Source organism: Rhinolophus ferrumequinum, chromosome 16 (assembly GCF_004115265.2).
Source record: "Rhinolophus ferrumequinum isolate MPI-CBG mRhiFer1 chromosome 16, mRhiFer1_v1.p, whole genome shotgun sequence".
Lineage (NCBI taxonomy): Eukaryota > Metazoa > Chordata > Mammalia > Chiroptera > Rhinolophidae > Rhinolophus > Rhinolophus ferrumequinum.
Window position 1 is genome coordinate 55,817,760 of NC_046299.1, and position 23,880 is coordinate 55,841,639.

The following is a 23,880-nucleotide window of genomic DNA, read 5'->3' on the forward strand; positions in this document are numbered from 1 at the left end:
GTGGGAAGACTCTTGGCTCTTGGCACCGCCACCCCTGCCCCCATGGATATTCTGGTCAGTCCTTGGGTAGCCCAAAGGATCTGTCCTGTTGGAACCCATGTCCTCTTGGAATATGGGGTCAGCTGCACAGAGGCCGCCTGGCCTCAATCTGTTGTGGGGATGGCTCAGCGCCCGTCTCCCCTCTTCAGCACGCTTGCTTTGCTAGTAATGCTGTGTAATTTTCAGTGGAGGTACTCCAGATTCCCACCCTTGCCCCGCTGCCAGCAAATATCCCAGGACGGAGGAGAAGAGCCTGCCTTGGTCCTGGCCTGCCGCAAACTTAGGTGTGTCCTGAGCCAGGTTAGCCTCCTTCCCTGTGCTCACCCCTCGTCTCTAAAATGGGGGCTGTGGTACCCTCACCACTGGATGGCTTGTGAGAGTCCAGGGGCAAGCGGTATGTGAGGCGGCCCCTTGAGGGGGCACAGTGCCTACCCAGTGGCAGCTCCCTGCCATCTGGTCTCCTTGGATGGCAGCACTTTGGCCAACAGCCCTGCCCAGGCCCCTCCTTCAAGCTGAGGAGTACCAGCCAGAGGAAAGGAGCATCCTCTTCCTGATGAAAATGTCCCCTTGAGCTTGTGTCGGGTGTTTTTTCACTTGAATCTGAGTTATCCAGGAAGGCCCAGGTAGGCAGGGAGTTTTCCAGCCTGGGATTTTCCTAAAGCCCAAGGACAGGCTCAACCCGTCTGACATCTCTTGGGTCCAAGCATCCTGCCCGCAGGCCCAGCCTCTGCTAGGTCAGGGACAGCCAAACCGGTTTGGGAATCAGCCCTGCCAGCTCCGAGGTCCCCGGAGTTCAGTTCCCAGGGTGAGTTCACACGCCTTGAGACTCCTAGCTCCTGCCAACCCGGGAAGCCCTTGGGGAGAGGGGGTGGGAGTGTGAGAGGAGTGTTGCAGGAGGGAGGGAACAGCCCAAAGGCCCTCTCCGGCTGGGCTGGACCTCAGGACCTGAGATGGCAGGACCTGCCAACCACTGGGAAGCAGGTAGGGCCCAGGGGATGGGCTGGGCCGTGAGCCTCCAGGTGCATCCTGGGCCGACCGCCATCAACCTGGTCAGTCTTCTCTGCACATGGGGCCTGAGCATGTGTAGCTCGGGGGACAGGTAGGAGAGCGACAGGGTCACTTGCAGCTAAAGGGCCAGTAAGTGATACTCCTTGTTTTGACTTTCTTAACCACTTAGTAATGGGAGATGACAGAGTGGGGAACAGAGTGTGGGAATGATCTAGAAAAACTAGAAGCAGCTGAAACTCAGGACAGTGTGCTGCTGCTGCTGGTGGTAGTGCAATGATATGGCGATTTTGCAGGAGAGCAAGATTTTCCCGCAAGGAAAACATCTTTGGTTTTATGTTCCAGGAGTCAGCTGACAGGGCCCCCCCAGTCCAACCTACACCTTCCAGAAATGATGTTTCCTGTAACCAGGGGGAAGTCCTAACCCCTCAGCAGCCCCCGCACCTGAGGCTGCAGCGTCCTCCCCTCCTGGTCCCCGTCACCCCTGGGTCCTACACCAGCTGTCAGACCTCTCATGAGATCCACTCCCCCCACTCTGGGCTTGCGACCTTAGTAAACGGGACACCTGGGCAAGGTGAGATCCTGGAGCCCCTTCCATCTATAGCCCATGCTGGCAGGGGGTGGGGAACCCGGTCATGGGAGTGTCCAGGCCAGGTGTGAGGGTGGGCAGCTCATCCCACAGCACGTGCAGGATAGAGAACGGGTCAAAGCTGACCTCGGCCTTGAGAGCTATGACCCCACTGTGAGGCCAGGGCTGATTCACGGGCCCTCAGACTTCGGAGAACTCGGCGCCCACTCACTCCTGCACGTAGATCCAGAGAGGAGGAAGTTGCCCGATGTCCCACAGGAAGTTGGTAGCAAACTGGAACAAGAAACTGGGATGGCGCTGAATCATGGGAGTGGAAGGTGGGCGGGAGGTGCAGAGCTGTCTCCTGGGGACGTGCCTGCTCTCAGATACGTGACATCACAGACTTGTGGGGGTGAGAGGGAAACCATTCTGGACCAGCGGCAGAGTCTCTGCTGTGGTGAGACTGGGTGAATCACCCCTTCTTGGGCCTCGATTTCTGCTTCGTGAAACACAGACAACCTCATCTTTGGCCAGCTCCCCACTAGGGGGTTGTGAGGCTCCAGTGAGGCGGAGGGCTCCAGGCAGTTGGGGAAAGTAAAGGGCTGTCCGTATGCCCTCAGGACCCCGTTAGGTCCTCGCTGTCCACAGTGGGAGATGCCATCCCATTTCACAGGCCTGCGTATTGGGCACCACGGGGCGGAAGCCTGCTTTCCTGAGGCTCAGCAGCCACTGCCCCGGGCTCCCGCCTCTCCGTGGTCATGTGCATCCTGTGCTGTTTCCTCCTGGGAGATGACCTGAGAGAACTGGCGGGGAGGGGACCCTTTTTCCATGTCTGGGGGCACCCAGCAGAGGTGGGCCTACAGAGGAGGACAGCTGAGCACCAAATCTGTGGATAGCTCAGCTCCCAGGGGTCACAGGTCAGACCACCCATTCCTGCTGGGAGCATAGGGGTGAGAGCAGGGATCCTGGCCGTGACTCGGGTCCCCATCCCAACTTCTGCTGGACACACAGAGGATGGGGGCTGAGGAGGGACCAGGCTTCCCGGCGACCCACCCCTTGTTTGTGGCCACTCTGTTGGCCCAGTACGGAGAGGATGGCTGCAAAGTCCACCCCAGAGCCCCACACCCAGGTGCTGTGAGGAGAAGGAATCTGCCCAGACGGGCTGCCTGCGCTGCATGGCCTGGGAGCTGAGGTAGCAGTGAGCAGCCACCAGGGCTTAGTTTTATGGTGCCTGGGGTCCACCCCGTGCAGAGCGCCTGGCAGGGAAAACATTGGGTATGGGTACAGCTGGGCGCTGGGGAGCAACTCTGCCTGCCCAGAGAGTACCCAGTGTGGAGGTACTGCAAGGCTGGGCCCAAGGCATGCAAGCACTGTGATGCTCTTGGAGATGGGTGCAAGAAATTGTATTGTATTTGAGCAACAGCATGTAGATGGGAGACAGAGACGCCTCTTAATCCTAAAAGGATATGTGCTCAGTAACAACAACAAAATAGCAATTTATCCTTATGTACTCCTTCCTCTGTGCCAGGTATCATACTAGCATTTGATGTGCATTAGCTTGGCTAATCCTCGTGACAGTTTAGGAGGTAGGTAATATTTAGCATCCCCATTTTATAAAAGGGAAAACCAAAGCTCAGAGAGGTTAAGGAACTCACCCAAGCTCACACAGCTGCCGAATGGCCGAGTTGCAATTTCAGCCTCTGGGGGCACAATTGGAAAGAGGTGAGCAGAATGCACTGCTGGAAGAATTCCTCTGGCCGCCTTGCGGAGTATGGGTTGGCAGGAGGCAGGTTTGGAGAGTGAGATAAATTATAGTACGTGATTGTCATAATTCCGGGGAGAACGGATGTGGCTGCAGAAGGTGTTTGGAACAGGCAGGAAGCACAGGGGACAGCCTGGCTCCAGAGTCTGTGCTGTTGGCCATTCTGCCTTTAGAAGCAGAAGGTCATCAGCATTGTGTAGCGTCCAGGTTCCCAGCTGAGACTCGTTGGACTAGACTCACCATCTCTCACATGTGGTTTGAAGCTCAGGTCCTTCCTTCATCTTGGGACTCCTGACACGAAGCCGGAGAGCAGAGATTCCTTCTGTTGTCTCCACACTTTACAGATGAGATGGAGAGACTAGCCCAGGCCTATATGGACTCCCCCCTTCGCCCTCCCCTCCTGCGCCCTAACCTCTCATATGCACTGGTCCCCAGGTGCCGGCAGGAGCCTCCACTGTCTCTGACCCCCAGTTTTCCCTGGGCAGTGGTCCCAGCATGCCATGTGTGGGAGATGAAGAAAGGTCATAGGGTAGGAGGTGTGGCCTGGGCTGGGGAGGCAGGAGGGGGAGCAGCAGCAGCGTCTCCAGGGAGCCCTGTGGGACAAACACCATTAACTCACACAGCGATGCCAGCCCATGAGCAGAGGAAACCCAGGAGTGCAGCTGCCTCCCAAGTTGTACTAAGTGACACTGTTTCTGTGTGCTGTTTACCTTCCATTCCCCATTTTGGCATGGCCTGCCAATAGCTGTGCATGTCACGAAACAGGTTGTAGATTTTATTTGATGACAGCACCCATCTCTGGACACAGCCATGATCGGATTCCTTTCAGGGTTGATGCTCCTGAGGCTAGGTCCCTGCCCCCAGGGAATGGGAAGCTGCCTGCAGGCTGAGACCACAGGGTGCCAGGTCGCAGGTATTACCAGGCAGCCTGGGTCTCGGACAGTGTACCGAGTGTCTGTCTGACTCTCCCATCCTTTGCATATTGGGTTATCTACCTGTGATTCATTTCAGTCCCTTCGTCACATGTCAGCTGCATAACCTGTGCCAAACACCGTCCTGCCTGCCGAGCTAGTACAAATGAGCCCCTCAAATCCCGTCGTGGCCCTCAGGGCTCCTGCTCTTGCTATAGAACATTACAGCTTTCCTCCAGATAGCAGGGTCGGTCATTCCTTCTGCATCCATTGGGCATCTGCCGTCCACCAGGCCCAGTGCAGCCTCTGGGGACACAGTTGGAAAGAGATGATCAGAAAGCACCGGTGGAAGAATTCCTCTGGCCGCCTTGCAAAGTATGGGTTGGCGGCAGGCAGGTTTGGAGACTGAGATAAATTATAGTACGTGATTGTCATAATTCAGGGGAAAATGGACACGGCTGCAGAATGTGTTTAGAACAGGCAAGAAGCATGGGACAGATTGCAAGGACAATCAGGCCTCCATGAACTGCGGGTTGGGCAGAGCGGGGGCCGGGGGGGGGGGTGAGTCTTCCTGAGGTGGCTTGAGGTGCTCCTGGGGAATGGAGACAACGAGCACAAGAATGTGTCAGGAGGCAGAGGGGAGGAGCCCAGCCTGGATGCCTGGCTCTTCCGCCTGACACCCCAGGCAAGGCTGCCCCGGCCATTGGGGAAATGGGACCGCCACCCTCTACTGCTACCTCAGAGGATCTTGTATAGATTTAGTGAGCGGATGGTATGGAAGCGTTTGAAAATGTGTCTTTAGGATTTTTCATTGACAGTGAACCTCACTTCTGTGCTCCCAGGACCTCTTTCCGCCTCGTCTGCCCAACTCTCCTCCCCCCGCCCCCAGGGCATGACTTGAGAGGCCAGTGCTTGGCAGGCTGCCACCTGGACACCCCGAGTCCTGCCTGGCCCTGGGTCTCAGAAGCCCCTCCCTCTCTCCCTCTCTCCCTCTCTCTCTCTCTCTCTCTCTCTCACACACACACACACACACACTGTCACACACTCACACACACAGAGTTCCTCTGTTCTCCAGCCTTTTAGCAACTGAGATGCTCTTTGATACTTAATACTCCTCTGTTTCGTTTGCGTGCGGCATCCCCAGGCTGCAGCACATTTGATAATTCTGCTTGGCCCTTCCGTCCAAATGTCTGTACCCTCCTCCCCGATGGCCTTTCATCCTCCCCACCCCCCACTGCTGCTCCCATCCCTTCCAAATGCGCAGACCTTGTTGGGAACGAGCATTTCCAGGCCACTTAGTGTCGAAACAGCCCCCTGCTTGCCGCCATAGGGAACAAATCGCCTTTTTTCCTGTGGCCGCAATGGCTACCTCTGGTTTCTGGCCCCTTTTCAAGCCTGAGTCCAGCCTGGCAAGGCTCAGCCTCTCACACGTGCCCAACAAGCTTGTCCACCCCTTTGATGCTTCAACTTTCAGACTTCACCTCTGCCTCCCCTCTGCCTCCGACTGGCTCATTGTCTGCTGGCGATCAGTCTGGTCTGGAAAAGGCAGCTCCACCCTCCTTACCTGGAGCCAAGCAATTCCCACATCGCGAATGCAGCCTCTTCCTTCTGCTGCCTCTCAGATAAAACCAGAGCCCTCGTGCTAGTCCATCTGGTCAGCCCGTCCAGGGCGTGCTCTGCCAGGAGCTGCAGGCACAGAGGCAAATGCAGGGCTGGACACTGTCCCCAAAGAGGGCACATCTGGGACAAGCCCGGTCTAAAACTCCCCAGTGGTCCACTGTAGACCTGCCATCACTCTTCCATCTGATTTCCTTTTCCTTGTCCCTGAAGGACACGGGTGGCTGCTGGCTGTAGGGGAGCAGCCAGGAAGGTGCTGGGGAGCACGTCAGGTCCTGGCTCTCCCTTGGTGCCTTCCCTCCGACCTGTGTCCTGCAGCCCTGAGTCTTAGACCCACCGCGCACTTCCATTTCTCGCCCAGAGGAGTTCATGCTGCCAGAGCTGTGGCATCTTCTGGTGCAGGGGCCCCCAGACACATCTACTGGGTACCATTAAATAGAAGATGTCCCCCGTTGTCACACACACCATGATTTTACGTACCACCAGGAAGGAAAAGCACACCACCACCCACACCGTGACACAACGTCTACTCTACCGTAAGATGTGTACTGAAGGCGAATGATCTTAGTTGTTTAAGTCCATGGTGGGTCTGGAATGGAAACCCTGGTGCCCTCCTCCCCGCCCCCTGTGGTTTCCTGGATAAACTACAGAGCTAAGTGCAGGTAATGGGAGCATGAAAGGTCAACCCGTCGTGTCTTCTCCCTGGCTGGAATCCCTCAGGACTGTTGCTTCCCCTATGGACGTGACCTTCTGAAATTTGGCTGCTGAAGACCAGGGCTCTAGACGGTGCCAAGTGGATGCCTAGGCCGGGGGCTTGGGCTGTCCTGGAGCCTAAGAAACCTGCCCACCCCACCCCCATTCATGATACTGCCATTGGCCTGGGGAGCTGCGCTCTGCCCTATGTCCAGGGAGGCCCTCAAGGAGACCTCACAGAAGCCAGGACACCTCCCTGCCAGGGCCACAGATGCCTTTCCATTGGCTGAATTGGAGGCAGAGCTGCCTCTGAACAGGGAAGTGATTTTTGCTTCCTGTGTCGCAGGCACACAGTGTGTCCTCATTCTGCCCTTCAGTGCCCACCTTGGTGGCTCAGATGGGTCTGCTCTGCAAAGCCTGTGGCCGAGGGGACAGATGGTCCTGGTCGTCCCCAGGGGCCTGGGCTTACAGACACTCAGCACCCCACCCTGTGAACTTCCAGAGCTACACTGGTCTCCAGTTCATTTGTCTCTGTGCTCTGCCATGTGGTTCAAAGTAGACAGAGATGCCAAGGCCTCGTAACCGTCCTGTGGTCATCAATCTCCCAGCCAAGGTCAATAACACTAAAGGTCATTTTGACAAACACGTGTAGCTCCCGCTGTGTTGCCTGGTGCTGTTCCTGTGCTTCATCGGGATAACTCGGCTTATCCTAACAACTATGAGTTGGGAGCAGAATTACCACCACCCCATTTTAGAGATGAGACAACTGAGGCACAGGAAAGTTAGATGAGTTGCTGAAGGTATCGCATGGCTGGCAGAGACAGTTCCGGGGTTGGTGCCTTTCCAGTTTTCCCAATATTACGTGATGCCGTGGTGGGCGTGGCATCGACGGGCTGCTTTTCTGGGGCTGCTGTGGGTTACAGGGTCCCTTGGTCTTCACCTGCTCTCCCTCCCTTTCTGGCTTCTGCTTGGGTACCCCTGCAGTTGATTGACAACATTCATTTACAGCTTACGTCCACTCTCTGAGGCGGGCAGCTGGGGAAACTGGGACTCCAAACTGTGAAGCAGCCTGCGTGAAATCTCAGAGCTAGACACTGGCAGAGCACGATTCGAGGCCCGTGTGTGGGACTCCAGAGCCGGGCCCGCCCGCTATTATCCCTACTGCTCCCCTCTCCTGAGTGTTGTGGCACTGGTACCCATCAGGGCTGCCGTGGCACCTTCTGGAGGGGCCTGGGATGGCTTCCTCCTATTCGTGAGGCGGTTTACTGCCTGCAGAGAGCAGAGCCCATTTGCAGATGTCCCCTTGCTCTCCAAAGACCACACACAATGCTTTCAGGGACTCCGTGTTTACTATGCGCCAGATGCTGTTTAAAGCACTTTATAGATGTTGGTGTCACTTAATCACAGTAATCCTAAGGAGTGAGCATTAGTTTTATGCCCATTTAACAGATCAAGAAACCGAGGCCCAGAGAGCCTCTATAGTTTGCCTAAGGTCATGTAGCTCTAAGTAGTGGAACCCAGATTATCAGGGTGAGTGGTGCTTAGAGGTTGAGGTGAAGGGTGGCCTCAGCGGCTGCCCGGGCAGTAGACGGACACTCCTGACCCTGCCTGCTCAGCTTAGGAGCACTAGTGTCCTAGTGTCGCCCTGAAATTCTTCCCATCCTTCCCACCCCATCTTGGGACTCTTCATGCCTGGTACCCCTTTCTAGTACCAGAGCCTGTGCTCAGTGGTCCTTTTTCATGCCCTGTCCCACCGAGTACCCAGAGCAAAGACACACAGGACCAACGAGGCATGCAGGCAGGACCTGCCTCATCAGAGCAGACGGGCCTAGCTCAGCTGTGTCTAGACAGCCAGGGCCAGACACATACGCAGACACCCATCCCACTGGGCTGTCTGTGTGATCTCTACCTGCCTCTGTCTGTCTGTCTGTCTGTCGGTCCTCCTCTTGCTGACAGTGCCCAGACTCCCTTTTTGATCGCAACTTCCTACATGTTGTCATTAAGCAGCGTTCGCCTCAGAACAGCCTGTGTTGGTTTGCGCCATGCTGAGAGCATGCACTGGGTCTGTCCGCCACGTATCCTCCCGCCATGTGTCTGCCAGCCTGGCCTCTGTGTTTGCCGGTCACTCAGGCCGACGGGCTGAAGGGTGGTGTTCCCTTGCTCCCCGTCCTTTCCCTCTAGGTTGTAGGAAGGTGCTGTCCTGGCATCTGTGTTGTGCCACGGCTGCCTGATACACGCATCCCATCTGCGCACAGCATCCCAGGCCCTGCTACGCCACCAGCCTCCCTTTATTTTATTCTCTTTAAGGAAAATCACTCCGATGGTGATGGGAACACGAGGGCTGTCCTTGGCCAAGCAGGGGGTGGCCCATGACATTGGAGAGAAGGTCTGAATGCCCTCATGGTGCCTCCCATGCCTCCCGCGTGGCAGGGTGGCCCCCAGGAGAAGCGGAGGCTGGGAGGGCAGCGCGGGCAGGGCAGGCAGCAGGCGCACCATCTGTGGCCGTCCTTTGTGCTGGCAGCCGAGCGGGCCCTCCATCGCTGCGATCCAGCGCCTCGTGCTTGGCGTGCAAATGAGTTTCCAGATGCCCAGTGCCCCCCGCACAAGAAGCGGTAACTAGGGGCCTGGCAGAAGAATGGAGCGATCTGGAAATTCATTTCTATTTGTTCTAGCCTCTCTGAATAGGCTGTTCCACCCCGACCCCCACCTCCAGCTGCGGCAGATGTGTTCTGGGCGCCTGCTCTAGGGGCGTTTTGCCACAGTTCCTGGGCAGAGACATGCCAGGGTGGGGCTTCTCCACTCCAGCACTCTCCTCCCTGTGCAGTGGTGGTAAGGTGAGACCCATGGAGAGGGACGGTGCATTTTATAAGACACAGCTCACTCATCGGCACCTGCTCTTGGAGAGAGAAACAGGTGTCCTTTTGGGAGCAGGCACAGGCTGGACTTTGGCCCCGTGTGCCTTCTTATTCATTATCTTTGCACACCACACATGCTGAACAGATGTACCCAGCAGCCCTAGTGGGACCCCTCACCACCTCGCCCCATTCCCTGCAAGAACCATTGCCCTTCCCTTGCCCTTGGCCCCCACCTAGCTGCTGGGAAAGTGGGAACCTCCCTTCCAGCCAGCTCACAGCAGAACTGGATGGACGGGGTTCTGCTGGTTCTAAAAGCTTCCTCCTGGCCTTTACCCACTCAGTGAGGGGCAGGAAAGAACCTGCTTCTCCCCGAGGTGCTGGTCCCACTTGCTCCCCGCTAGCTGGCCTGGGCCATGGGCAGGGTAGAGCTTGGCAGGGTCTTACAGGTTCCCCAGCCCTCTCTGGGCCCCAGGCTGACAGGGGACCTGGGGGAGGGTTGAAGTGGCAGCCCAGCCCAGCCACTCCAGGGCATTGTGTATCTGGCCATCTTCCCCTAGTGCTGTTCAAACAAGGCCTGAAGGGTTCCTCCTAGAATCGGAGGTGATAGAAACCATGCCACTTGGTTTTGCTTTCTGAAGGGTTTCATCTCCTCCCCCACATTCTAGTCCAGCCTTGGGCTCTACTGCCAGGGTGTGGAATAAAGACACCATCTGTGTCTCGGCCCCTCTCTGGTTGTGGTTACTGTGAACTAGCGACTTCGCCTGCCTGGGCCTCAGTCTACTTATCTGTAAAATGGGCATAACAGCTGATATCCTGGATCAAGCGGGGCATATTGGAGGAAAGGATGCAGAAGCATGTTGCACGGCATCCAGATGTGATACCCTGGAAATGAGGGAGTGGGCTCTGTGTCCAGGCAAGTGGCTGAACAGTCCTGGGTTCAAAAGGCTCCTGGCTGCCTGACTGGGTTGAGTACTTCCAGAAGAACTATCAGATCAGTCTGGCTGAAGTACTCATGGCAGTAGTGGGGCATTGGCTAGGGTGTGGTCACCCCTTTTTGCTTCTGCAGTCTCAGAGGTTCCCCCGTCTGCCCCTCACACAGCCCTGGAAAGAAGGCAGGGCAAGAGTCATTACTCTTCTTCTGTAAGCAAACTGAGGCCCAGAGAGGGTCTGTGAGCTCCTTAGGGTCACACAGCAAGATGGTGACAGCCTCACCTTCCTGACTCCCCACTGTCTGCCCACACCTCAGCTACTTTAGAAGGACTGGCCGGACACACTGACCTTGAGGGTGCTTTTGGCCCCTGGTGGCTGCACTGGGCCAGTGAAGGATGAAAATTTCACTTTCCCACAGCATCCAGTGAATTCTAGCTGCTTTTCTCTTGGTTTTTAAGGCCTGGATGTGTAAGGGTCTCGTGCACTCCTGCTTTTGGTGCCTCTGGCAGACTCTAGCTTAGCCCCACCCCTCACCCCTGAGCAACCCTCTGCCCTGGAAATCCTCTGTCCTCCCAAGCACTGTGCGCCGCCGTGCAGGGCCCGTTAAGTTTTGACCAGAAGGTGTGTGCGCACAAGCTCAGTGCTGCCCTTTGTGGGGAGGAGTTTCAGGGAGGGCCCTGTGGAAACTCCTGGGCTCATCGACAGCCTCCAGGAAGGCTCTGGATTTTGTTTGCACCTTGTGATTTTGGCCCCACCTGTGGGCAGAAGCCATGTCAAGCTGCTTGTCCAGAATCCAGGGGGTGGACTTCACTGAGAAGTTTAGGGGTGGCTGGCAGTTCCTAAACTCGCCCCACACGACGTCTTTGGCCCCTTTGGTTTCCCGTTGGCATCATCTCTGCCATCCCCTCCATCGTCTTGACTCTCCTCTTTGCCGGTAAAATCCGCCCTCCTGTGATCTGTGCCTACAGCGACAGAAGCTTTTCAGTCCTCCTTTGGAGGTGTTAGTCCCACTTGATAGAAGGGAAAACTGAGCAGGCTCAGTGAGTCTCCTGGTGTCGCACAAAGGTGGGAGCAAGGCCAGCGTCGGTGACGGCCCCTCTGGCAGGATGAGGTGGGGCAGGCATGTCAGGGTGAGGCTGGTGGCCGAGGTTCCCACTGACCGTCCTGTCCTTCGTTGTAGCCCTGCTATCCTCCTGGTGCGAGGAGCTTGGCCGCCTGCTGCTGCTCCGACATCAGAAGAGCCGCCAGAGCGACCCCCCCGGGAAACTCCCCATGCAGCCTCCCCTCAACTCCATGAGCTCCATGAAACCCACTCTGTCGCACAGGTGAGTGGGCATGTGCCCCTAGGACCAGGCCAGGGATCGCTTGGGTGGGCGCTGGGTAGCCACCCCTCAGACCCCAGATCTCCTTGGAAATGCCCTTCAGGTGGGGAACTTGGGTGGAGGCCTCTGAGCAGCTGTGGGGATGTTACGTTTTCTAAAATACAGTTGTTTAAATCCTTGTGGGTGGACACAGTTTCTCCCCCATCAAAACAGAGGTTGAAAGCGCTGGTCTTACCCAGCCTGACTGCTTTGTCCCTTCCGGGGAGGGCCATCCCTTCTTCAGGTTCCAGACTTCTGGTGGAAAGTTAGCAGTCCTGAGCCCTCTTTTCCTCTCCTGAGCAGGATACTTGGGGCTGGAGGGGGCTCAGGAAGGTGTCACAAGGCTGCTGGTCCCACCTCAAGTTGGGGCCAGAACCGGCCCAGGCAAACCAGGCAGGAGTCAAGGAGGCTGGGTTAGTCAGCAAGGGGCGGGGCTGCCAGAAGCCCACGGTCACAGGCAGGAATGGGCTTGCCAGAGGCCACCAGGCACCGAGGAACTGGTCAGCCCACTCTGCAGTAGCCTCAGAAGGAGCCCACGGTCAGGACGAGCAAGTTCCCTGTCAATTTACCTCACTGGTCCCTTGCTGAGCTGGGTGTGCTCTCTCCTAGTTCTCTGCGGGCTGACCCTGCAACAACAGGGCCTGTCGTGCTGTCTGCTCTCCCCATGCGGGTCCCCATGGATGGGTCCCCCCTGATGACCAGCAGGAGCATTTGCAGTCAGAGCTCGGTTCATGCCCCAGTCTGACCGAGCCACCCACAGTCCAGAGCTCACTGCAGGAGACCTGGGTCGCACTGCTGAGGTGCTGCCTGGAAGTGGGGTACTGACCATGTTTTATAAATCGAATTAGAGGCAATTGACTCTCAGAGCCGGAAGGGACTTCAGAGCCCCTGGAGTCCAGCATCCTGCCCGGGCAGGGCGGCCCTTGACACATGGCCCCCTGCCTACGTCAGAAGCACTCTGCGTGGCCAGCCCTTTGCTAGGTCTTTGTTGAGTTCAGCTAAAGGCACGAGACTGTTCAGTCCTAGGGTTACACAAAGGGTGTCCATGCTGCAGGGGCAGAATCCCATTCATTGGGAAAATAGGATTCAGTGAGGCAAAACTGGGAGCTGGCAGATGGAGGCAAGGTTAGGGCTGGGTGCCACGCAAGCTTGGCCGCAGAGTTCAGAAGAAGGAAGACGGCCACGCTAACAGAGGACAGCTTGAGTAATGCAGGTTTGAACTACACAGATCAATTGAAAATCCACTTTAAAGTGGATCCATGCTGTTCAAACCCACGTTGTTCAAGGGTCAGCTATACTTTCACAGATGGGAAGCTATTCTCCACAACTCTATTGAGTGAAGAGTGACTTGGAGAAAGCAAGCTCCTCTTGCCTTTTCATTAAGAAGACGTTGAGTTTGGGGGCCCTGGGATACTCAGGATTTGGTGCTCAGAGGTGCCCAGCTATTGGAAGACTCAGGTCCGTGTCTGAAGGCTTTGAGGATAAGCAGACAGGAGAGGGTGAAGGAGACCCGGAAGCTTGAAGCCCCAGGCTGTTTTGGAGGGTACGTTATAACTGTTGGATTGCTGTAGCTCAGGCATCGCACTCACGTCCGTTATAGGCCGTGGAGGTCGGTGCCACAGCACCATGCTGTGAATTGGGGCCTGTGCCTCCAGGCAAAACCCCTGACTGGGCATGTGGTGGCATTCAGCACCATAAGGAAAAGGGCCAGTCAGGCTACTGCAGCCCCACGTGTCCCCGAGGGTGCCAGTGCTCAGGAGGAATCCTGAGTACCCACGTGCTTGGGGCGAGCATTAGGGTTTGGGGAGCAGTGTTTGGACCAGCTCCATGTTCGGTCCTGCCCATGGAGATGTTGGTGGGCTCCGTCCTCGCCACCACAGAGGTGCCCAGAGCGCTGCACAAGGGAAGACAGGTCAGTCGAGGGCAGGAAGGGACTCGGGCCTGCTGCCAGGGAGCAGGACCCCTTCCCGGGCCCTGCAGTGACCCAAAGTTGATGCCAACAAACAATTCTGCCTTCCGCTCCCAGATTTGTAATGAGTGGTTAAAAAAGAAAGCCATTTGCGATTAGCACATTGTCCGTATGCAAATCAGTGCTGCAAAGGTAATTAAAATCCTAATAAATCTTGTTTACACTCTTAATTTGATTACAATCAAAGCCTGCAATTGCTGGGAAAGAAAGATTCTGAAACCAAGGGCTGCCACCCTTCCTCTTCCAGTTGAGGGGTTTGCAGCCCCCAGAGGAGAGGCTTCTGGGCGGGGCCCTCTTGCTCCCCTCTGCAGAAGGTAGGGGCACAGCCCTGGAGGCAGGCTGCCAGGCGTCAAGTGTCAGCTCTGCCATCTTCTATCTGGGTATTTTAGGGACAGTTTCATAACCTTTCTGTGCCTCAGTTTCCTCTTCCGTAGAAGTAGAAAAACAGCAGCGCAGGACTTACAACATGCTCATGACCAGGCCTGGAACACAGGGAGCCCCCACAAACTAGTCGTGATTCCCTCAACCTCAGCTTGGTGCTCTCCGACTTTGATGTGGTCCTTTGTGGTCAGCTAACAAAGAAGTGGTCAGTTAGAACTGGTCCCCAGTCTTCTCCTTCCCTTGGTCACATCACACCACCTTCACACTTCATTTTTAGCTCTTTTGGCACAGCTATACCTAAAGCTCAGTTTGCAATTGACCCTTCTTCCTTCTTGCCCACAGAAAATTTAAAAAAAAAAAAAAAAATCGGGGATTGAAGGACTCATAAATCCTACTCCATCAATTCCAGATTGCCAAGAAGCAAGGATCTTCTCCTTTCCTCCTTCCTATTGAAAAAATTTTAAATCCTCTAATATGCAGTTAGCTTCACAAGTTCCCCTCTAAGTTGCACCACAGGGAGGAAAGGAAGAAGTTCCCAGTAATTGTGATGATGGAGAATACGGTTAATGGTTCCCCTAAATTAAAGAGGGTGGGAGCTTCAGCTCCGCACTGGCTTGTGTTTCCTTAGTGGTAACACTGCAGCCTTGCACGGAGATGGGACCAATATAGCCGGATCGGGGAAATTCATTAGGGTCTGACAATACTCTTATTTGGAATTTGTTATTTCTCCCAAATAAAGTGGCTGTTAGAAGTGCAAGGGAAGAAATAACTCAGCCCTCCCTCCTCCTCTGTCCATAAATGTCTATAGACACTGCAACAGACACTAGGGAGGTGCCCAGGAACCAGGAACCATCCCTCCCTCGTTCTGGGCTTTACTCATTTCCCCACATTTAGCAAACATCGATCACTACCCATGGAGCTTGCAAACAGACATGAAAACTGTCTAACTGCAGTGTGACGAGCTCTATATCATATATATGAACAATATGCTGAGGGAACTGAGGAAAATGCCCTTGGTTCTGCTTAGGAGAGTCACAAAAGGGAGTATCCAATGTACTTCAGAGGGCTTTGAAGTATAGGCAGGAGTTCACTAGATAAAGAAGACGGAGGAACACTGAGGAAAGCCTCAGAGGCTTGGAAGATAAGCAGGAAAGATAATAACAGCCCATCCCAATGACAGCATGTTTGCAAAACTTCTAAGCACCATCATTGTATCATCAAGTAAATATGGATACCTACATGGCAGCCAGGCTGGAGCAATGGAGAGAAACATGTAAGTACAGCTGAGCAGGGGCTATGTATCAGGCACTGTGCTAAACTTTCCTTGTATGTTTCAATCTAGGAGAGTGTTAGTCCCACTTTACAGATGTGAAAATTGAGACTGACTTAAGTAACATGTCCCAGATCATAGAAATCATTAGTGGCAAAGCCAAGACTCCCCAAAGAGACTAAGTTCAGATCCCAGAAAGCTAAGTAAGCACTGTCCTGCAAGACCTCCCTCTGCCATTTGAATATGACCCTCAAAACTGTTTACTTGGAGTCCATGAATACTTGCCACACTGAGTCCAGGTCAAAGCTAGTGATTTGATGTATAGTGTTTTATTTCCTGGGACACTATTTGGGTTTTCTCTGCAGCCAGTCTTCGAGGCCAAACTTGACATATCTCCTGTCTCTTCACACTGGGTGGATTCCCAAGATGACTTCCCTGAGAACACCTGAGAAACTCGACCCCTTTTAGAATTCTTGTGGGCTTCTGGATCACCTTTGTAGCACGTGTTCCCTTGTGTTACAGACATCTTTGTATGCGGAAGTGCTACCTAATTGGATCCTAAGCTCCCTGAGGGTGGGATGTGGCCAGGCCCACCTGGCCACCTGGCCCTTAATGAGCTCTGGGACCCTCTGAGCCTCAGCTCCTAAGACGTGCTTCTGTTGAGCCCACTTACAGAGATTAAATGAGTTTTTAGAAAAAAATCACTGCACATAGTTCCTCGCATCTAGAAGCCACTAACAGCATCAATAAATCATAACAACAGCGTCAATAACAGCAGCGAACAATTTTAGGGTGCCCAAGATGTGCTGGGCATGGTACTTTTGCCTTACACATTTGAGCTTGCTTAATCCTCATGACAATCTCTAAGAGAGGGGCTATTATGCCCATTTTACAGATGAGGCACTGAGACACAGCGAATGAGTGATGGCTCTGTTAGCTTTCCTCTGTCCCTCTCCCTGGAGGGCAGGACCTCCCACTTCCTGGGTGCAAGTGCCCATGTGGTCACAAGTGCCCTGTAGGTGGTCAGCAATCAGACTGAAAGCATGGACATGTGCGTTCATTCTCAGGCAGTCCTCTGAGGGCAAGCACGAGTGGTGCTGTTTCTCCCTGGCAATTTGGTTAGCAAAGGTTCCTGAGCCCTGTAGGTTTGTGAAAGCATCTTTTTTGCAGGCACAGGGAGCCTGAGAACTCAGGGCTCCTGGGGCAGAAGGAAAAAGGCAGGAGGGCTCATTCAGACCCCAGGAACATGAGGAGTAAGTGGACCTCAGGCCAATGGACATGGCAAGGGCTTCCTGGAGGAAGTGGCCTTTGGAAGAGGAGGAGCCTAGAAAGGATTAGTGGCAATTTTCAGGGTGGGGACGAAGCATCCCAGGCTGAGAAGAGGTGCAGAGGTGGGAGAGCAGCTGCCCCCATTTTAGAAAGTGATTGACAGGAGAACACCACTGAGATTCCAAGAGGATTCTGGCACTGGTGCCTCTGAATAGGATTCTGGGGGCAGTTCTGGCTGGACAGGACTGTGGCTGAGAGCAGCTTGTGTCCTGAGGCTGGCTCATGCTGGATTGAAGGTGTACAGAGCTGGGCAGAATTACTGAGAGTAGGATTCTCAGATCCCAGGGGTTCTGGCCTCCCTGTGCAGCCAGGTTTGATGGACAAGGAGAGGGAAGTAGTTCCCAGTGCGTGGCCTGGGACGCCAGGGACCTGTGACCTGGCTGAGCACATCTGCTGGTTAAATATACTTGCCAGAGGAAAGAAGGGGCCTCAGGACACCCCCCCACAGACCTCTAGGTCATCTCTTCCTCACCCTGCGCCCTCTCCCACCTTGGTGGTGCCCAGAGGCCTGGCTTGTCCTTGAAACTTGGGCACAGGGAGCTGGGCAGGCCCCCAGTGGTGAGGTCTGAGTCTGGGCAGAGACATCAGCAGGGCTGACTGCCACGCCTGTGGGGGCGAGAGCCTTCGCTGCTACAGCAGGAGCTGTCTCCCCAAGAGATGAGTCACAGCCCTGTCGGTGCGGCTGCCACTTCTGCTTCTGCAGCAGGTGTGAGTGGAGGCGAGCAAGTCCCTGAGACTGCCTGTGTGTGTGTGTGCCCATGTCTTCCCCCACGTGTGCATGCACACACAGGTGTCCCCCGGACACACGTGTGCACACCGGCGTGTGCCTGGGCTCTGGAGTGAGTCTTCCCGCCAGATAGCGGAATGCCCAGTTTGGGAACATTGGTTAAGTTTGCTTCTCACCGAGTTTGAGGTGGTGGGGGTGAAACAGGAAGGAGCCGTTTTCCGCCCACAAGGCCCACCCACGGAGTGGCAGGCAGTTGGAGCTTGTTTGTGGGCCGGTGAAGTATCCTGGTGAGCTGGGGGCCTCCCCGCCCCTGCCTGAGGTGGTGAGGCAGCAGCTGCTAGCCCCGGGAGCTCAGGAGGGGCCCTGCTGGGCTCTGGGGGCTCCCAGGGGGCTTTGCTTCCTGAGTCTGCCAGGCATCAGAAGCGGAAGTCAGCCTGCAGGGTTGATGGCAGCTTGTAGGGCGGGAGTTCTGGGGAAAAGGACAGACTCTGGCTTGTGCTCTGTTCCAGTTGCTGAGAGTCCTGGATTCAGTCCAAGTACACCTAGGCCCAGGGCCTGGCAGGAGAGCCAGTGTCCAGGGCCTCCTCTTTGTCGTTCAGAACCGTAGCCTGCAGGGCCTTCCTTCCAGACTGGGGAGTGCCAGCCTTGGGACCAGGCGGAGCCCCCAGCCCAGCTGCCCTGAGGGGCAGGCCATGCTTGCTTTGCTGTGCTTCTCCGCCCCACCATGCTCTCTTGGCTCCCAAGTCCCCAGGCAGCCTCCCCACATGCGGAGTGAGGTCTGTCACCTTTGGCCTGTGCCTCTGGGCCTCACCCCCTTTCTGAGGACCCACACCCTGTCTGGCCGACAGGGGGCAGGCAGGAGGGCTGGGTCCCCTGAGGACAGCGCTTCTCCCTGCAATTCTAGGCCTGCTGTTTTCTCCCAGAAGCCATGGGTAATGCTCAAGTTGGCGTCACTTTCCAGTTGAGGAAACCTTTTTGTCTGCATTCTCATTTTTGAGCCACATCAGGTTTATGCCATCCAAGCCTATGTTATGTTGTTCAAACCTACTTGACCTGCAGTAAAGACGTATATTACACTGTGACCCAGGGCACATGCTTGTACATGAAATCAAGACGTCCGTTCAGGGATAATACTCATCCTTACTGTGTGATCACACTTGATTGCTTTGTTTTATTCCCTCTTTTTTCTCCTCATGCTGGTTTGGTGTCATGACCTCATAACCAGCTCATGTTTCATAACCAGCGTCTTGAAAACAGTGGGTGTGGGGGCAGGGAAGGTGCCATTCTTTTGCCGATTTTTATAAATGAAGAGACAGAGTGCAGTCAGGTTTGGGAACTTGCACCTGGGCCGTGAGCCAGGAAAGAACAGGTCCAGGATAAGGACCCAAAAAAAGCCAGAGTAAGAGGAAAGAAAAGGGAGTGGAGCGGGTTGCTTTTATACCAGGAGGTTGGGGCAGGCCCCTCCAAGGAGGTGACTTCTGAGCAGAGACAGAAGGCAGCCCGGGCTGGCCAGGCAGCGGGGGTATCCAGGCAGAGGGAGAGCCAGCGTGGGCACACAGTGATACGGTTCTGCCCTCCAGTCGGACCACCCAACTCAACCCACATTGCCAAGGGCTCTGCCCAGGAAGGGACAGGTACGAGACGCAGACCCCCAGCTCCCCTCCATGCCCGTGACGCAGGACAGGCCTCCCTCCTGGAGGTTCTGACCTCTGGGCTGGCTCCCAGCACCTCCGCGCCCAGTCTCCCCAGACTCTAGAGCCTCAGCTGGGGTACAAGTTCTCCAGGTACAAGTGAAGGTCTTTGCGTTCTGCTGACTTCCTGTGATGAGGGCACAAGCCAGACAGAGGCACGAGACGCTCTCCCACCAGGCCGCCGTCCTCCAGAGTCCCCCACCCCCAGTACCCAATAGTACTACTCGTAGACCTCACCCGTCGGGTGCCGTGGGCTGAGGTGGGACCGCAGACGTGGGCGCTCTGCTTTTCTGCCCTTCCTGAGGCGTGTCTGGGATTTTATCTCAGTGCGAGGTGCTGAAGAGTCCGTAGGGACGAGGCAGCTCCAGCCCGGCAATCCCAGGGGCCGGGACCCCACCATCCCCTTCTGGAGCTGTGCCCTCGTCCTCTCCCTGGGGTCTGCCAGACCTCACGCTCCACCTGCATCATGGCAACTAACAGGAAGCCATTATTGAGCACTTGCTGAATGCAGGGCAGGGCATGAGGTCTAAGGTTAAGTCCGGGCTTCTGATGTTTGGGGGTTCCTTGGCAGATGTCACCAAACAAGGTGGGTACTGCTGGGCCTAGCAAGGCGACTGGGAAGACATGGGAGTGGCTGAGGGAGCTGCAGGATGGGGGGAGCCAAGGCGGGAAGCAGGGTGAACATTCTGCGGTGTAAGTTTGGAAGTTGCCTTGTAAACACTGGAGCCCCTGAAGCTGTCTGATTGTGCCCAGTGTCTTAGGTGCTAGGTGGAGGTTAGCTTGATGGGGGTGCACACAAGACGAGGCTGGGAGCAGGGAGGCAGTGCATCAGATAGGCCTGTACCTGTGACCCGGAGTTGGGAAGAAAGGAAGGAAGTTCCTTCCAAAGGCCAAATCAGTGGGGCTAGGCGGCCAGCCTGCCATGAGGGTTTGGGAGGAAGGGGGAAGAGCCAACACTCAGACTGGGGGCCTTCTGACCTTTTCTGAGAAGGGACTGGGAAGTTCCGAGGGGAAGCTGGTGCTGGGGAAGGAGAGCTCTTTCTGGAGAGCCACTTAGTCAGAGCGCGGTTGAAGGAGGAGCTTAGGTTGAGCCTGCAGTTCTCTCTTCTCTTCTTCCTCCTCCACAGCGTGGCCTGTGGACTTTGGGCTAAGGTGAGACAGACAGCCATGGGGGTGACACCTCTGCAGTGACGGGGGTGGGGGGAGAGGTGGTCACTCTCACACAGTCTGTCACCATGCAAGGTGCACCTGTTCTGGACTAGACGCCATGCCAGGCCCGGGGTCTCCAGAAATGCCTAGACTTGGCTGGAAGCCACGGCGCATGGCAGGGTGACAGGGCATGCCTCCGCCTGAGTCTCTATGTGCAGACCCTGAGGCCCCCCTCTGTCTCCTCTGCAGTGATGGGTCATTCCCCTACGACCCTGTCCCTTGGCAGCAGAACACCAACCAGCCTCCCGGCTCCCTCTCCGTGGTCACCACGGTTTGGGGAGTGACCAACACATCCCAGAGCCAGGTAAGAGCCTGTCCTGCCCCTAGCCACAGCCCCTCCCAGGTGGGACCATCTGTGGAGCCCCAGGGCCCTCGGGTCACCATGCCATGCCACCCCTGCTCTCCCAGGCTCTGCCCAGCTGGAACGACCAGCATTCAGGGCACACCAAACTGTGGACACACCTCCACCCAAAACGGGTCCACATCTGCCTTCTGGGGGGCAGCAGCTGGCCCTTGGGCACTGCCCCATCCTAGGGCCTGTCTGGGGGAATGGCTTTCATCTGACAGACAGATAGCAAGAGGTTCTTCCTAACCCATGTTTACTTTGGTTGGATAAACAGAAGAACTTCCTGAGTGTGTTGGGCCTCGGGGCTCCACCATATGGGGTCTCTGACCTGGGTGACCTGCATTAGATTTCAGCAAAACGCTGAGCCTAAACTGTAACAAGTTCCCAGTCAGGCCTGCCTGCCACTCCTGTGCCTTCCTCTTTCCTCCTCTCCCCCACTCTCGGTCTCTGCCACTGCCATGAGGAAGGCTCAGGGCTGGTTGCTGCCCAGGAGGGAACCACTGGGCTGCCCTGTGGTCTCGGGCCACGGGGCCGCCTGGCCAGGATCCTGCTGCCTTCCACTGCTGGCATGTTTGCTCGTCTTTGCCCTCACAGAGCAGCCACCAGGGCCTGTGTGCGGCTGACGCTCTGGCCGTCCAGGCCTCTTTGCAGGCAGGGAACGCTCAGAGGTCCCGTGCTTTCCCCCCTGCCACCTGATACAGGCACAGCCTCACCTCATTCCATGGCTGCCTTAGGTTGTCCGTTTCTGTGCTGCTTGCGTCCAGGCTGGGTTACCCCCTCTGTAATCATTTGTACACTCTGGGAGCAATAAATGACCCCCATGTTTTTCCTCCTCCCTTTCCTCTCTCGTCTTCCCTGTTTCTCTTTCTCCACGGCCCCTCCCCTTTTCTCCTCTTTCCTCTCCATGCCATTTGTGGTACCCGCCTGGGTGACAATCACTCTCTCTGCCCACAGGTCCTCGGGAACCCTATGGCCAACGCCAACAACCCCATGAATCCAGGCGGCAACCCCATGGCCTCAGGCATGACCACCAGCAACCCCGGCCTCAACTCCCCGCAGTTTGCTGGGCAGCAGCAGCAGTTCTCGGCCAAGGCTGGCCCCGCACAGCCATACATCCAGCAGGGCATGTACGGCCGGCCCAACTACCCCGGCAGCGGGGGCTTCGGGGCCAGGTGAGCAGGGCTGGCCCGGGCAGCAGCCTTCAGAAGTGGTGGGCAGCCCTGCCCTTCCCCCATCCAGGCAGAAGGTCCGATTTAAATCCCAGCACCGCGCTTGCCCGTGTGGGCAAGCCCTGGCACTGACGTCATCTTCAGTCATCACGTCATTTACAGGGACAGTCATCCCCCGTCCTTGGAGCCCGTGCTCCCGGGCACTGCAGCATTGGGTGGTATTTTGAGCGCCGTCAGGCCCCCCCGGGGTAGGATCCCATTCCTCAAAATGACCTTTGTCCTCTTTGTATTTTATACAGTGGAAGACACTAGGAGAGCTGGATCAAGGGGTTCAGTAGAAGCTGCAGATGCAGGGGAGATCTCCCCTGCCCTGCTGGTTAGGGAGGCAGAGCTGTGCACAGGCTGAGAACCCCCGTATTCAAGAGGAAGGAAGGAAGGGCAAGGAACCCCAGGAAGGCGCTCCTGGCATGGGGGTGGGGCAGAGGTGCCGCAGGCCTCCTCTTGCTGCCCTGTTCTGTCCAAGATTACCTGCTTGGCCTCACGCCTCCCCAGCTCCCAGACTGACCATAGCTCTGCTGGGTGTCTGCGCAGTAGGGCCTGATGGTTAAACACAGGTGCCAGACACAACGGAAGCTGCATCCCCAGCCTGCCATCCACCTCTGGAGGGCCATGGGCATGTAGCTCAGGTTCTCTAAGACTTGGGGTCCTCCTCCAGAAAATGGGCAGAGCCAGGAGGCCGAGGTGCAGTAATTTAGTGCACATGAGACTGAGTGCCGGCCGGCACCCAGCCAGGGCTCCAGGAACACAGCGGCTCAGTGGTCATGAAGAGCTGCCAGCCCAGAGGAGGCCCCTGTCCTCTCTGGCATCTGAGTCTAGACACCTCCCCGATCTGTGAGCTGGGTGCAGGATGTCCTGGAATGGCCTCATCCTCCCCCTCCCAGCCCAAGTCTTGCCATGGGTTCATCTCTATATTCAGGCCTTCTCTAACTCTTCCCTTTTCTCCCTCACAGTTATCCCGGGGGCCCCAGTGCCCCTGCAGGCATGGGCATCCCTCCGCACACCAGGCCGCCTGCTGACTTCACTCAGCCGGCGGCCGCCGCAGCAGCAGCTGCGGTGGCAGCAGCGGCAGCCACGGCCACGGCCACAGCCACGGCCACTGTGGCAGCCTTGCAGGAGACGCAGAATAAGGATATAAACCAGTATGGACCGGTAAGGGCCCCACTAGTCCTGGTCCAGCCTCGCCCAGCCAGCCAGACACACAGCCCCCGGGGAATCAGAGCTGGGGTGTGGGTGCCTGTGGGGCCGTGTGTGCTGAGGGAGCTGATGGTGTCAGGGTACTTTTGGGTTTTCTTGGAAGCACATGGAGGTTGTGTGTTAGGATGTGGATGTGTCTGTGATTGGGTGCGGTATGGGTGGGTGTTTGGGTGCTTGTGTTTATTCTGCGTGGGTTGGAGGCTCGTGCATGTCTGTGTATGGGCAAAGAGGACCCACATTGTTCTCGGGGCCCCTACTCACTGAAGAGCCGGCTAAAATAGCCTTGTCACCAGTTTGTCCCCAGAGTGGCCTCTGGCCATTGCTCTCCTAGTCAACCTGTCTGTGAATTCTGCCCAGATCCTAGTTCTGCTCCCCTGACTTTCAGAAGGACAGGGTGGGGTGGGAGGAGGGGTAGCCCCACAGGAATGCAGGACAGGTGTGGAGGTTACAGGATGGAGACAGCAGGGCAGGTGGGCAGAGGTGGGAGCTGGGGCCACATCAGACTTTGTGGGTGGAGTGTGAGTCTCCATTGGCCAAGGACCAAGGGCGGGCCAGGGCTTCCAGGAAAGGGGCTCCTGCCTCCATCCTCATCCACCTCCATCCTCCCATGCCCCTCCCCGCCCCTGCACCCTCTTCCCCACTTCCTGCCTGCCTCCCTGCAAATGCCTGTGCGTTGGAGTGACCACGCCCCACCCCTTAACACCTCTTGGGCTGCATCTTTCCGGTGCGGCCTGCAGAGGGCAGCAGTGAGCCCAGGAGGCTGGCAGCCCCTAGGGGCCTGGTCCCCAGTCGCA

General features: G+C 56.4%; 1 protein-coding gene across 5 annotated transcripts in view; it reads left to right on the plus strand.

The window, feature by feature from the left end:
- Positions 1 to 23,880, plus strand: part of ZMIZ1 (zinc finger MIZ-type containing 1) — a 231,216-nt gene that overhangs the window by 185,171 nt on the left and 22,165 nt on the right. For all 5 annotated transcript variants that reach the window (XM_033129777.1, XM_033129776.1, XM_033129780.1 and 2 more), the window contains 4 exons: positions 11,561 to 11,705; positions 20,507 to 20,621; positions 21,618 to 21,835; positions 22,843 to 23,041. In XM_033129777.1, the coding sequence (XP_032985668.1) occupies positions 11,561 to 11,705; positions 20,507 to 20,621; positions 21,618 to 21,835; positions 22,843 to 23,041 (677 nt within the window). The remainder of the gene's footprint in view (positions 1 to 11,560; positions 11,706 to 20,506; positions 20,622 to 21,617; positions 21,836 to 22,842; positions 23,042 to 23,880) is intronic.